Genomic DNA, 15564 nt, shown 5'->3' with positions numbered 1-15564 from the left:
CGCGCCCTCGACGCGGGCGGGGCCGGCAGGGCCGCAGCCGCGGGACACCGCCCGCCCGCCCCCCGGCCCTCCAGCCCTGCCGGCCTCCCCGGAGCGCGGGCCCGACCCCGACCCCGACCCCGACCCCGACCCGAGGGCGGCCGCTCCCACCGGGAGCCCAGGGAGGCGCCGCCCGCGCCCCGCCGGCCGGGCCTCGCTAGCAGCACCCGGCCCTGAATTCGCGGGCCGAGGGTACTCCGGCGAGGGGCGCGGGGTCCCGACCCCGGGACGACGAACTTGCGGCGGTGCGGGCGGGCGGGCGGGCGGGCGGGCGGTCTCCTCGGGGCTCTAGTCGGGAGGGCGGCGGGGAAAATTGGGCGCCTCACCTGCTCCTCCCGAGGCAGCCGCTACCACTCGCTGAGGGGACAACATGGAGCCTCCGCCTGCAGCAGAGGCAGCAGGGGCGCAGAGAGGGGCGGGCTGAATCGGGAACGAACCGGGCCCAGGAGGCGGGAAACGGGCGGGGCCTGGCCTCTAAAAGAAACTGGGGTGAAGGAGGGGCGCGGAGAGCTTCGAGGGAACGACCACAGGGCGGGTGTGCGAGGCCCGACGGACAGCGCTAGGCGCAGCGAGCGCGGGCCGAGCCGGAACGGAAAGCCGCACGCGGCCGAATCCTGCCGCCGCACGCGGCCGAATCCTGCCACCGCCCGACGCGCGTGCTCGTGCGAGCAAGCGCGTCGCCGGCTACCTGGGACTGCACACCCGCGGCGGCAGGCCATTGGGAATTGTAGTCCCACGCTCTTTGGCTGCCCCCGCCCGCTGTCCCTATTCTGCGCACTCATCCGGGGCAGGGAGGAAGCGGAAGAGAGGGAGGGGGCTTGGCGCGGCTCTTCGACGACTGAACTACAACTCCCAGCAGGCCATGCGGGGAGGGGAGGGGCGGGCCGGCTCAGGCCTGGGCAGGCCAGCGAGCCCAGGCGAGATCCTATTGCGGAGACCCGCCCCGGGGCGGAGGACTTGGGTTAACTAACCAGTTGGTAACCCCTACCCGCTGCGTTTGAGATGGTTTCGTTGGCCAGGGACCGAAGGACCAAAGGGAGGCCTCAAGCCTGCATGACGTGAGCGCTCTGGTTTTTTAACGATTTTGACTTCACAAGGAGAGGAGGACGTGACTTCATTACCACCACCATCAGTTTCGCCCCATAATCGCGTGCCTGGCCAAGCCTGGTGGTGGACCATCACCCCCACTCTGATAGCTAAGACCTTCCAGTGAAACTCCTTCCCTAGGCTTTGTCCAGCCTAAGCTCTGACCGTGTTTCTTAAAAAGGGCTTGTTCTGAAGCTACTTTTGCAAGTACACCCTACCTAAACTGTGTTAGGGCAATACAAAACAAGGTTCTCTGAAAATGCTTTTATTCACATTTCACATGCGATTAAGAAAATGTCAGTTGTGAAGAATTTTGTTTTGGATTTGTTGAGGTAGGAGCGGTTATCCGAGGTAGGTAGTTGGAGGCATCCATCCCACCACCACCACCATTTCTTGGCGTCACCATTCCCTCATTCATTAGATAAATTATACTTTCTTCTGCCTGTTTTTTAAGTTCGGTTTGTTTCTTTTTAAATAAACTTTGCCCCCAACGTGGGGATCGAATTCACCAGCGGGAGATCAAGAGCTTGCATGCTCCTCTGAGCCAGCGAGGCGCCTCACTTCTGCCTCTGCCTTAACTATTACAATCTACTCAGAACCTCCTTCCAGCTACCTCCAGGCCCTGCCAAGCCTTTGAGCGGTTTTTGTTAGTTTGTTTTTCTTACTTCCGGAGCGATTGGGACAGAGGTGAAGAGAGATAATTCTGCCTTATCTTATCTAAAGAGATCCTATTTTGATTTCTTTCCCCCTGCCTTCTTATTCTCCCCAAACTCTCAAGATTACTTGAATTCCCTTCTCTAGCCTTTAGATTTAAGAGTCTAGATTAGATCTAGTCCACTCTGGCCAGCAGGAAACTAGACATGAACATCAGGGCAAGTGCTTACTGGAGTTTCACACTAGGTGTGCAGAAGGCAGGACCTACAAGATGTGACACAAGTCCAGGCCATTTTGTGGCATGCTCCGAAAGAGAGAGGGGCCAAAGGCCAAAGACTTGTCACAATTGCAACACACAGTACAGGAATTTAAAACTGCACACACATCCCAGAATTCTCGAGTCCCTTCCCCATCCAATTTGATTAGACTTCTTACCATCCAACTTATGTTTTAAGTAAAACATAATATTTTGGTTTCTCTTCCCACTAGAATAGGAATTTTTGTCTGTTTTTGTTCATTGCTATATAAATACACGGTGCTTCATATAATGCCAGGCAGATAGTAGAAATTCTTTTTTTTTTTTAAAGACTTTATTTATTTATTCACAAGAGAGACAGAGAAAGAGAGAGGCAGAGACGCAGGCAGAGGGAGAAGCAGGCTCCATGCAGGGAACCTGATGTGGGACTTGATCCTGGGTCTCCAGGATCAGCCCTGGGCTGAAGGTGGCGCTAAACCGCTGAGCCACCCAGGCTGTCCAATAGTAGAAATTCTTAATATGTACTGAAGGGACGAGTAAAGAAGGGGTATGTGACACCTAGCACTGTTCGTTCACTTTCTTGCTCCCTTAATATTAAGTCCCTAACTTTTGCTTTTTTTTTAATTTTTATTTATTTATGATAGTCACACACACACACACACAGAGAGAGAGAGGCAGAGACACAGGCAGAGGGAGAAGCAGGCTCCATGCACCGGAAGCCCAACGTGGGATTCGATCCCGGGTCTCCAGGATCGCGCCCTGGGCCAAAGGTAGGCGCCAAACAGCTGCGCCACCCAGGGATCCCTGCTTTTTTTTTTTTAATATTTTATTTTTTTATTTATTAATGAGAGACACACACACAGAGAGAGAGAGAGAGAGAGAGTGAGTGAGTGAGGAAGAGACACAGGCAGAGGGAGAGCAGGCTCCATGCAGGGAGCCCACATGGGACTCGATCCTGGGTCTCCAGGATCAGGCCCTGGGCTGAAGGCGGCGCTAAACTGCTGAGCCACCCAGGCTGCACTAACTTTTGCTTTTGGACAAAATACCCTGTTCTATTTTAAGGGCTCCCAATAGGGCTTCCTGTCAGGAAGTGACCGGGAAACATTGACATTACATCTGTCTCGATATAATTTTCAGCACATCAGCCTTCCATACCTTGTAGAAGTGTTTGGCATTTAGAACAACACAGTACAAATTAAAGGCAGACTTTAGGATTAGTCACAGCTTAGAAAACAACTCCTGTAAACGAGAAATATGTTTTGTTGTTAGTGTTGTTTCCTTCTCAAATAGCCAGGGTCATCAAAACAGTGGACATTCAAAATGCTAAATATGGACAGTCCGGGTGGCTCAACGGTTTAGCATCACCTTTAGCCCAGGGCCTAATCCTGGGGTCCCAAGATCTATTCCTGTGTCGGGCTCCCTGCATGGAGCCGGCTTCTCCCTCTGCCTGTGTCTCTGCCTCTCTCTCTGTGTGTCTCTCTCTAGTGAATAAATAAATAAAAATCTTTTTTAAAAATGCTAAAAAATGATAATACTGATTACAGCCTCCCTTCAGCCATCCATTCTGAATTGAGTCATGTGATAAGACCAGATACCAAGCTTTCCTCGTGGTTTTCCAGAAGCGAGTGATATGTAGACATGTTTCAATGGTTAAGACCACAGGGCTTGGAGTCAGACTGACTTGGCTTTAAATTCTGGCTCTGATGCTTACTAGCTGTGCAAACTTGGGTGAGTTAGTTAATCTCTTTGAACTTCTTTCATTATCTGCTGCCAAATGCTTTTGAGTTGTTGTGAGTTAAATGAGATATAAGCATTTGGTAATTATGACTGATGCATGGGTAGTGCTCAAAAATTGGTAATTATATTCATTCTGGAAAGCCAAAACAAAATCATAAATATTCAAGGTAATCAAGTATTTTATGAAGCACAGAAATAACAAAATTGTTTTCTGCAGTGACATCCACTGTGACTCAGGTTCCAAAGCTTTTCAAAATAGCTTTCCAAAATTGTTATGTGTCAGGCATAGTGCTCGGCAGTATTGCTGACATATGCGTAAGACACATTCCTGTCCTCCAGAGACTCACAGTCTTGTGGGGTAAACAGCCAAGTAAATAATTATCACTCACAGAGACTGTGCTGAGCCTCAGTTCAGCCTTTTCTCCTACTGCCTGCTCATAGGATCCATGTTTAAGCAACAGGACCCTCAGAAGGGACAGACTGGACTACTGGCATCCCTGGGGATCATTTTTTTTAAAGATTTATTTATTTATTTTGGAGGGTTGGGGCAGAGGACGAGGGGGAGAGAATCCTCAAGCAGACTTCCCACTGAGTGGGGAGCCCCACATGGCACTGGCTCCCAAGACCCTGAGATTATGACCTGAGCCGAAATCAAGAATCAGACGCTTAACCAATTGTGCCACCCAGGTGCCCAGCTGGGTGTCATTTAAATATCTATACCCTACTAAGCTCTGTGTATAAAATGAGTTATTGATTTGGTGTCATAGTTTATAAAAAGAAAATAGAGTACCTGGATGGCTCAGTCAGTTAAGCATCCAACTCTTGATTTCAGCTCAGATTATGATCTTGGGGCCATGAGATTGAGCCCTGCATCAGGCTCCACACTCAGCTAAAGATTATCTTTCCGGGATCCCTGGGTGGCGCAGCGGTTTGGCGCCTGCCTTTGGCCCAGGGTGCGATCCTGGAGACCCGGGATCGAATCCCACGTCGGGCTCCCAGTGCATGGAGCCTGCTTCTCCCTCTGCCTGTGTCTCTGCCTCTCTCTCTCTCTCACTGTGTGCCTCTCATAAATAAATTTTAAAAAAATTTAAAAAAAAAGAAAAAAAAAAAGATTATCTTTCCCTCTCCCTCTGTCCCTCCCCTGCCCTTCTCTCTCTAAAAACAAAAGAAAAGAAAAATAGTCAATAACTCATAGAGTGCTGTAAAGTTGGATATCAGGCCCTCAACATGGTGGTAACACTAAAAGCTCAAGACCTGTCAGCTGCTTCATTATTGTTATTGTTAACAGCATGCCTCTCTGTCTCTTCAAAAAAGATACTTGAGGGATGCCTGGGTGGCTCAGTGGTTAAGCGTCTGCTCAGTTCAGGGCATAATCCTGGAGTCCTGGGATTGAGTCCCACATCGGGCTTCCTGCATGGAGCCTGCTTCCCCCTCTGCCTGTGTCTCTGCCCCCCCCCCCCGTCTCTCATGAATAAAGAAATAAAATCTTAAAAAAAAAAAGATACTTGAAAAATCACTAGAATTTACTATTAAGGAAAGGAAGCAATATACCTGTGTATAGCATGCATTCATTTGTGTTAAAGAGAGTGAATGAGAATAAAGATATTGCTATCTTCACCTTTGCATTTGCAAAACTCCTAACAGTACTTACCTATGTGTGTGTAGAAGGGGAGACTAGTAGCTGGAGAGAGGTTGATAATAGAAGAAAACTTTAAGGTATATATACACTCATATATATGGGAATATATTACCTATGAATATATTCAAAGAGTTTTTTAAAATATTGCATTTATTGGGACACCTGGATGGCTCAGCACTTGGGCTCTGCTTTTGGTTTAGGGTGTGATCCTGGAATTCAGGGATCGAGTTCCACTATAGGTCCCTGAGGGGAGCCTGCATCTCCTTCTGCCTGTGTCTCTGCCTCTCTCTATGTGTCTCTCATGAATAAAATAAAATCTTAAAAAAAAAAAAAAAAAAAAGAGGGAGAGAAGAGATCACAAGCCGGGGGAGTGGCAGGCAGAGGGAGAGGGAGAAACAGACTCCCCGCAGAGCAGGGAGCCTGCCATGGGGTTCAATCCCAGGACCCCAAAACCATGGCCTGAGCCAAAGGCAGATGCCTAACTGCCTGAGCTACCAAGGCACCTCTCAAATAAATTTTTTAATTAAGAAATATATTAAAAAAAGAAAAAATATATATTTTTCTAATACGCAAGAAAAAGATGGGATAATGAGATGGCCTAGAATCTGAGTGGAGAAATTAGCTGGGTAAATACGAGTCCTATACAGACAGGGCCAAGGAAGAAGAGACTCAGCTCAGTGCCTCAGCAGGAAAAATTGCTCCAAAGAACTGAGAAGTGGCTATGCTCCAGCACTTTAAAAATTCCATCTAGGGGCGCCTGGGTGGCTCAGTTGGTTAAGCATCTGCCCTCAGCTCAGGCAGGTCCTGATCCCAGAGTCCTGGGATGGAGCCCATATCAGGCTTCCTGCTCAGTGGGGTGTCTGTGTCTCCTCTCCCTGCCCCTCCCCCATGCTCTCTCTCTCTCTGCTCTCTCAAATAAATAAAATCTTTAAAAAATAATAATAATAAATCCCATCTGAGCCTTTCCCTGTCTGAAAACATTCACTGAATCCCCATTAGCCTTTAAAGGAAGCCTCAGTTCCTTATGCTGTATTATTGCTTCTCCACACTCTAGTCCCAACACATCTCCCCCATTTTATCTCCCTCTTGTTAAGCCCTTGGCTCTAGCCAACCTGGGCTAACCACACCCAAAACACCTTACACAGCATCACACTTCTGACCCTCTAGCACCACAGATGGTTGTGCATTCTATGTGTAGGTCTAAGGCAGCCTGCGGAGGGGAATGTCAAGAAGGGATCAAATCTAGGCCAAGTTGGGATCCCTGGGTGGCGCAGCAGTTTAGCGCCTGCCTTTGGCCCAGGGCGCGATCCTGGAGACCCGGGATCGAATCCCACATCGGGCTCCCGGTGCATGGAGCCTGCTTCTCCCTCTGCCTGTGTCTCTGCCTCTCTCTCTCTCTCTCTGTGTGACAATCATGAAAAAATAAATAAAATTAAAAAATATATATATTAAAAAAAATCTAGGCCAAGTTCTGCTAAACAAGTCAGCATTAAAGTGCATCATGGGTTGGGGTGGGAGGAGGGGTGCTTTTCTGGACTGGTCTACTCAGAAGGAGGTCTTATTGTACACTTGCACAAAAGCAGCCCCTGGCATTTGCTTCATACCATTCTCCTCTGCCTTTAACGACCTCCTTACTATTAGAAACTCCTGACTTTGTGCTTCATAAGACCTCCCCAAGCCACTACAACTCTATATTGATTCCCTCTCCCTTTAAAATTGTACAATTCACTTGCCTTCTAAGCAGAACACTAGAGTTTTGTGTTGCTGGGAGCTGTTCTGGTCGTTATTTAGTTTTACTTTTATGTGAGTGTGTTTTAAGCCCCAACTACCTTGTAGGCTCACTGATGATAGGACATTTTTTGGATTCCTCTAAATTTCCCAGGATAGTGTCATTCACTCAGCAGGTGATCAGTAAACATATATACAAATAACATCTCAAGCAAGAGTCTCAGGGAAGTTTACTGATACAGCAAGAGGGCACAGGTCAGGAATTGGACCTAGCACAAATGCCTCTGATGTAAGAAATCTTAAAAGTATGAAAGGACCACCAAGACACCATCAGTGTCTTGATTTTTAGCTTCTTTTCTCTGCTTCTAGTTACCATGAAAGCAGGCTTCCTTTTTTTTTTTTTTTTAAGATTTTTAAAGTTTATTTATTCATGAGAGACACACAGAGGGGGGGGGGCAGAGACACAGGCAGAGGGAGAAGCAGGCTCCATGCAGGGAGCCTGAAGCGGGACTTGATCCCAGGACTCCAGGACCACACTCTGGGCTGAAGGCAGGCGCTAAACTGCTGAGCCACCCAGGGATCCCCCCAGGCTTCCTTTTCAACCAGGTCTTCAGGTCCTAGCAATCGCTGTCAGGGCTAGGGGCCAGCATCATTCATCTGCTTATCCAGCTCTTAGCAACATATATTTTTAAAGTTTATGCATGTATAAGAATGGGTAAATAACTGGCCTTGTTATCAGATTGGCCTGTATTTCCCTTTGTCATCTAAAAGACAGATTGCTGCATTATCAACTGATGCTGTGTCAGAGTAAGATATTTGCCACCAAGTTATTTTGGGAAGTATCTTCTGTGCCTTTTATTCATAGTGTTGCAATGGCCAGTTTTTTTCCTATCTGAGCTCTACCTGACCTTAAAAACTGTCAAAGGCAGATGTAGTCCACTTCCTGTTCTAGAAGATTTCCACTGGTCAGATCGCTTTCCCTCTGTGTTTGCTGTCTGGCTCACTATCTCTCCCTTCATGAGGCTGTATCTCTACAGGATCTGCTGATCTTGCAATTGCCCTTCAGGTCATCGATTGCTGCTTTAGCAATAACAAGGCCTACAGTTTTGATTGTTGTCATTTTCACTTTGCAGTACCCTTTTGAAGAGAATTATGCACATTTCAAATATTGTAACCAAAAAAAACACAACAAATATTGTAACCAAGTAGTATGGAGAAGGCTTTCTATTTCACAGTCCAACCAAAGAGAAGACAAAAAAGTAAGCAAAGTCCAGTATAAGCTAGATACTTGGTTTCAAATAAGTTTTCTGCTAAGGACCCCATTTAGGCTGTGAATACAATTCAATTATGTATATATTGTGGCATATTCTCAATTTTAAATACCTCATTTTACCCTCCTCCATAACCACAGCCAGGATGTTATCTCCTGGTTCTTCTTTTTCTTATTAACTCAGCTATTTTTTCTTCAAAATATGTCTTCTTGGGACCCCTGGGTGGCTCAGTGGTTGGGCGTCTGCCTTTGGCTCAGGGTGTGATCCAGATTCAGGGATCGAGTCCCACATCCAGCTCCCTGCGTGGAGCCTGTTTCTCCCTCTGCGTGTGTCTCTGCCTCTCTCTGTGTCTCTCACGAATAACTAACTAACTAACTAAATAAATAAATAAATAAATAATCTTTAAAAAAAATGTCTCCTTGGGCAGCCTGGGTGGCTCAGCGGTTTAGCGCCGCCTTGGGCTAGAGGGCATGATCCTGGAGACCCAGGATTGAGTCCCACGTGGGGTTCCCTGCATGGAGCCTGCTTCTCCCTCTGCCTGTGTCTCTGCCTCTCTCTGTGTCTCTCATGAATAAATAAATAAAATATTTTTTTAAAAAAGGATAAAAATCTAAAGAAAAATAATAAATCTTTTAAAAAAATATGTGTCTTCTTTACCTGGTAACCTTTCCTTTTGGAGGAAAGGCCAGCCTTAAGACCCATAGTGGACCTCTCTTGGGAACAGAAACAAGAATATGAAGCAGGTTCTGCGACTGCATTGCAATATGACTGGAATGAGTAATAGTTTTTCATTCTGTATAGCATCCTGCTCCACCTACCAAGTGGGAGACAGTACCATCTCTGCCTCATGGTGATATTACGACACATCCAGAAAAATTCATAAAGCACCTTGCAGAGTGGGCCTATCCACATTGTGGTTTTCACTTTTCATTGGAATCACAGGCAGGAACGCATCAGACAAAAGACATCCGCTCTGGAATTTATGAGAAAGACATACCCCAGCTATAGGAAGCAAGGGAAACTTACATCGTTAAAACACATAATCCGCCAACCCTAAAATAGACACAAAAGAGGAAGAAACACTAACCTGCGGGGGCCCCTCCCACTTCGGCCGCATCGGTGGGCGGAGCTTGGTGCTTGGCCACGCCCCTTGCGACTGGTTCCCTAAGGGGCGAGGCCCACTCCGGCCTCTCGCGCGGACGCCGCGTGAAGCCAGTTTTGCCCCACCTTCCCCACAGGAACGCGGAGGGACCGTTCTTGCGCTTGCGCCCTGCGTCGCTGGGCGCCTTCGCTCGACCGCCGCCCGCCCGAGAGCCCTTTGTGCGCCTGCGCGCTCGCGCTCCCGCCCTCGCAGCGCTCGGCTGAGTCAGTCAGTCTGTCGGAGTCTGTCCTCGGAGCAGGAGGAGAGAAGGGGCTTTCGAGAGCCAGCTGCCCGATTATTTTCTTTCCCCTCCCTCTCTCCCGTCCCATACCTCTCTTACCCCTCTCCTGCCTTTGCTTGCGCAGCCATGGCGGAGCCGTCGGCGGCCACTCAGTCCCCATCCGTCTCCTCCTCGTCCTCCGGGGCCGAACCCTCGGCGCCCGGCGGTGGGAGCCCTGGAGCCTGCCCCGCCCTGGGGGCGAAGAGCTGCGGCTCCTCGTGTGCGGGTGAGGCGCGCCGGGGGAACCCCGCCCTCGGGGGGATGGCTTGGGGGTCGGGGAAGGCAAATTGCCCTCGCCTCCTGGAAGCTTCAGTCCCCGGGAACCAGCGTCTGGAAAATGGGCTAAGGGGGAGGGGAGCGTAAGGTGGTGCTGGCGGTGAGGAAATAACGGGGTGCGAGGCTAACAGGTTGGGGGCGGGGGATATATATTTTAGGGAGTGGGCGTATACGTCGAGGCGGGGCAGGTGGGGAAAACACCAGTTCGGGGGAGCTGTCCGCTGAACCGGGGTGATTTAGTGGAGGATTAGAGAGATTGAGAGGATTGGGGCAGGTTGGTTATCGGAGAAAGAACTAGTTAGGATTTTGATGGTGAAAGGGTTGCATTGCAGGTTTGCAGACAGGTCTTGACATAATAAATTTATGGTAGTCTTCCCTCCCCCCCAAAAAAAATTTTTTTTTGGTTTTCCGTAGGGAGGGTCAGGAAGTTTAATGGAAACATTGTAGCCGTTTTCTATACTCTTTTCATCTGCTTGTAAGTTTTTTTGTAGCGAGACTCTCTAAATGCCCGCTTTTCTGAGGCCGCGAGGTAAGAGGAGGCGTGATGAGAATAGCTCAGGGAAGATTTGGGAGGGAGCAGCTGATGGTACAAGATGGATCCGTGGCTGCATCTGCAACACAGCCTGCTCTTCACTGGCGCTGCGTGGGGGTGGGGACAGGCAATCAGTTGCTTATATTCTGGAAGATAATAGAGTCATGCCAAGTCGTCAACACGTTTTGATTTCATGCTCTATAGGCTATTATTGATAGCATGTAACAAAAGGGGGTGTTTAGCGCAGAAAGGGGGGAGGGGGAGAGAAATTAGACAAAGCAGGAGCTGGTTGAACCCTTCTCCCATCTCTGAAAGACTAGGAGGGAAGCTGCAGGCCGCTTTTAGTTTCCATTGTATACGCATTTGCCTGCTGGTGGGAGCTGGCTGGCAAGCTCAAGCTCCCCTCGTGCGGAGATCTGCAGTGCAGATGCCTTCTTGAGAGAAAAAAAAAATGCACCATGAGCAGGTGGTAGTTCTTAAAGGAACTCAGTCTTTGAAGAAAAGAAAAAAACCTTTTTGTCAAAAGAAGCGGGTCATAAGCCCAGGAGAGTACAGATAATTTTGCTCTGTATTTAGTTACCTTAAAGGATTTTGAGGGGTTTTAAAATACATTACTGTCTCCTTTGCCAGAATCTTAGGTTGACTGTTCTAAAGAACGTTGAATTTCTGATCTTTACTTTAGATACACTCTATAGGTGTTGGGGTGCTTTTTTTTTTTATTTTTTTTTAAGTAATCTCTACACTCAGCATGAGGCTCAAACTCAAGACCCTGAGATTAAGAATTGAATGCTCCACCAACTGAACCAGCCAGACACCCCTTTTTTCTAGGTTTTTTTGAACAGTGGATTTCCACATAAGAGCTTTGGTACCCTGTTGGATTTTCCAGTGTTTTTGGCCAATTAAGTAGAAACAGTATCAAAGGAAGCTTCTGCAAGGTCAAGATTAGCTGTGGTGATAAAGGAATGAGGCAGCAAATTTAGAACACTTGTTCTCTTTAAACCATCAGCATTTCTCCTCCAAATTTTTGTGTTCTGGGCAAAGGTTCAGATGAATAGCAGCTTCCCTATAACTTAGCAACTTGGTGGTTTGGATTTAATCATTTGTCATTGCTTACAGTTTGGTTGTTGGCCCTTTTGTACATAGCTTTTGATTCTCTTGATTTAAATTTTTGATTACCTGCAAAATAGATACTATGTCTTAAATTCTTGTCTCTTGTAGATGTATATTAATATTATCTAAAAAGCATTAGTACAGTTTGGTGGACCTCATCTGTCAGGTCACTGCTTGAAAAGTTTAGCTTAAGATACTGCAGTGTGTAGTCATTATTACATTGGAGAAGCTCTTCCTCCTTTTTTTTTTTTTTTGAAGCTCTTCCTCCTTGCAGAATACTTTCTCCATATCTCATAGGATATGTCTTAAGTTTCTGCACTATGAAAATAAGATGAACTTTGTTATTCCAAAATTTAACCTATTTAAAACATGTAAAAATCTACCTTGTTTAAAAAATCGACGAGTGTTGATGTCAACCTTCAGCTTCACATTTTTTCACCAAATTCCTCTGGGTTTTTAGAGACTGAAAAAGTAAAAGAAGCAGTCATTTGGTGTCCTGCAGGAAGAAATTTTGTCTTTCTCGACCTGTCCAGTAACAGCTTTTAAAGTATTAGTTCAACTCAGGATAGAGAATGAGTAATCGCACTCTCTGGTCTACTAGCTTAGGTAGTAGAGCAGCCAGCAGTGTAATACACTTGGAGAAGGAGGTCTAGGGCCAAAATTGACTTCCCAGATTTCTGCCTTTGAAGAAAATCAAAGATCTCAAAGGCAGAAATTTGAGATTAAGGTAAAAGAGAGTTAACTATTTAGTGTTCTTTTCAGGAGGAGAATTGCCTTTATCAGACATCAAATATAGGTATATGTCTGTTTGAACTTTACAAGTTTACTGTTTTTATAGTATTTGAAATTTATTAGTATAAAAATAGTGATACCAGAATAAAGCTACATTTCTTCTCTGTTCATGGAAATTAAATTAAAACAGCTTGGACAATTAAAAAAAAAGTTTTTGCTTTTTTTTTTTTTTTAAGATTTTATTTATTTATTCATGAGAGAGACACAGGCAGAGCACAGCAGAGGAAAAGAAGGCTCCACGCAGGGAGCTCAATGTGGGACTCCATCCCAGGTCTCCAGGATCATGCACTGGGCTGAAGGCGGCGCTAAACCACTGAGCTACCTGGGCTTCCCAGTTTTTGCTTTAAATACTTAATTTTCCTCACTTGTGAAACTTAGTTGTCCTGTGTAGTTTTTATGGCATCATTTTGCACTTTGTTCTATCATGTCAATCAAATGTGAGTATGTAGTTTGTATTTTCCATCTTAACCTTATGTTAAGGTTAATAATTGTATGACTGTGCATATCATGAGCCTCAGCAATTTGACCTAGGCAAAATTGCTTTGTGCCCTTAAATCCTGACTCTTACTGAGTAAACTTTTTTTTTTTTAAGATTTTATTTATTTATTCATGAGAGACACAGAGAGAACAAGAGGCAGAGACACAGGCAGATGGAGAAGCAGGCTCCATGCAGGAAGCCTGATGTGGGACTTGATCCCGGGTCTCCAGAATCACGCCCTGGGCCGAAGGCAGGCACTAAACTGCTGAGCCACCCAGGGATCCCCCTGAGTAAAAATATCTAATATTTGATACATCTGTGTGCAGGTTACAAACAATTTTGCACATACATACAAAATAGCAGTTGAATTACAAGAGAAATCATAGTCATCTTCATAATGAAATAAGAGCTTATAGGACCTTCTTCTTTGTAAAAGTCAATCTGTTTCAGCTTATCACATTAATGTCTTCAAGCTATCAGCCCTTTCATTCAGCTATGGTGTTAAAAAAGAAGTGGGAGACTGGGTGACGGGCACTGAGGGGGGCACTTGATGGGATGAACACTGGGTGTTATACTATATGTTGGCAAATTGAACTCCAATAGAAAAAAAAGAAGTATTCTATATCTGGGGCACCTGGGTGGCTCAGGTCAGATCCCGGGGTCCTGGGATCGAGTCCCACATCGGGATCCCTGCAGGGAGCCTGCTTCTACCTCTGCCTATGTCTCTACCTCTCTCTCTGTCTCTCATGAATAAATAAATAAAATCCTAAAAAAAAAGGAAGTGGGAGGCGGCCAGGGTGCTTTGTAAATAGGTTGACATGACACCAATGTGCTTAAGTATTGGGTGCCGGGGCAGACTCAGTGAAACAGCACGCGAGTCTTGATCTTGAGGTGGTGAATTCAAGCACCATGTGGGGTGTAGAGATTACTAAATAAATAAAGCTTTAAAAAGGATATGCAAAATAAAAAATAAAAAAATAAAAAGGATATGCTTAACTATTTTCTGCAGCATTCCGACCATAAGTGCAGTTATGATGTACTGTGAAACCACTGTCACTGGAAGCAAGAGTACAAGAGGCAGCAAGAATAGTTGTGTCAGTATGGTTTACATTTGCCTGTTGATTTGGATGGTTTTTGTTCCCGAGCAATAAAAGGTTTCTTTTAATGCTTTTTTCTCGTAGAGTCACATTGACAAATAATTTAACCACTCTGATCAAACAAACCAGTCATATACATTTAACAGGTATACCTTAGCCCTGTTGAAAGCTCTAGAGCATTATTTAATTGCTGGTAAGTGCATCAGTGTTTTTAAATTTTATGATTTTAGAGATGGTCTGAAAACAATATAAATATTATTGCTTTTATTGTATTCTATGGTAAGGAAATTATATATTTGTCCTAATTAAGGACTCACCATTTTTGTTTTGGTTGCTGGGGACTCACCTGTTTGATCCTATGCATGTTTCAAACACTTGTAAATGAAATTTTGGTAGTGAAGGAATTGGTGATATGTCATTGAAGTTTAAGGAAAATTAAAGTTTCCAGTTTTGTTTGAGGTTATTTGTTGTATAGCACAGCACTTCTTTTTAGTAGTAACCCTGGAATTTTGTAATTTCAAGTGGAATTATAAAAGCTCCAGATAAATGAATAACTGCATATTTGTTCTATGTACTTATAGTTTGAGTTCGACTTTATTGTTAATGATGAAATTATGACTGCCTCCTAAACTGTATAAACTTGTGAAAATACATTAATTTCATTGTAAAACTTTTTAGATAATATTTATCAATTTGGTGTTATGTTCGTATAGTTATCTCATTCAGAAGTTGCCCAGGAAACTGACTTACCTTTTATTCAGTTCATTTATATGAACAGCTGTTAATTCTAGAATTATTTTTGGTCATTGGGTATGCTACAGATGTTTTGAAAAGTTGTGTATACCAAGTAATTTTAGCTATAATCAGTTTTTTACTGCATATCTGTGACATATGAGACTTCTTAATCTGTGATATTGCAATTTCAGAGAGAATCCCTTTAAATACTGTATAAGATTTGTGTTTTTATTGTGTTAGAGATATTGTCAGTAGGTAGCCCACTTTCATGATTTTTTTAAAAAATTATTTCAAAGAAATATACCTTCCTGTTCTCTCCAATGAACTGTTTTATTTCTCCCTGTAATCACATCGTCATAACCTAACCAGGAAAGGAAGTGCGAGTTTTCTGACACATTCCTCATTGGCTGCTTGCCCTTGCGGATATGTTGAAGGGTATTTTGGAAAACTTTTTAAGCAAAACTGATACAGAGGCCCTTTTGTCCTTTTACCTGAAAGCATTTTAACCATGAGAAAGAGGTGTTCTCATTTTACATAGGAGGCAGAAATATTTTTATCTTATAATTTAACATATAGTAAAGCTCTTTGGAAGACAGGCAAACAAAACAGATCATCTAGCTCTCTAGAGGCTATATTCAGTAGGAGAAAGACTTCTGTTATGTTTATCTGTGATGTAGGTAATGATATAAAGCCTCATTTTACAGATGAGGAAT

The 15564-nt window shown here is 45.1% G+C and overlaps 2 protein-coding genes across 2 annotated transcripts in view; one reads left to right on the top strand and one right to left on the bottom strand.

Moving 5' to 3' along the window:
- The window catches only part of ATL3 (atlastin GTPase 3), a 58761-nt gene extending 58206 nt beyond the window's left edge, over window positions 1-555 (bottom strand). The window contains exon 1 of the mRNA XM_055312533.1: window positions 366-555. Within this exon, the coding sequence (XP_055168508.1) occupies window positions 366-411 (46 nt within the window). The 5' untranslated portion in view covers window positions 412-555. The remainder of the gene's footprint in view (window positions 1-365) is intronic.
- Window positions 556-9725: 9170 nt separating this feature from the next.
- The window catches only part of RTN3 (reticulon 3), a 62228-nt gene continuing 56389 nt past the window's right edge, over window positions 9726-15564 (top strand). Inside the window, exon 1 of the mRNA XM_055309203.1 lies at window positions 9726-10057. Coding sequence (XP_055165178.1) covers window positions 9919-10057 — 139 coding nt within the window. The 5' untranslated portion in view covers window positions 9726-9918. The remainder of the gene's footprint in view (window positions 10058-15564) is intronic.

The sequence above is a fragment of the Nyctereutes procyonoides genome, unplaced genomic scaffold (assembly GCF_905146905.1).
Source record: "Nyctereutes procyonoides isolate TBG_1078 unplaced genomic scaffold, NYPRO_anot_genome, whole genome shotgun sequence".
NCBI classification, from domain to species: Eukaryota; Metazoa; Chordata; class Mammalia; order Carnivora; family Canidae; genus Nyctereutes; species Nyctereutes procyonoides.
This window is presented reverse-complemented; position numbering and strand designations above follow the sequence as displayed.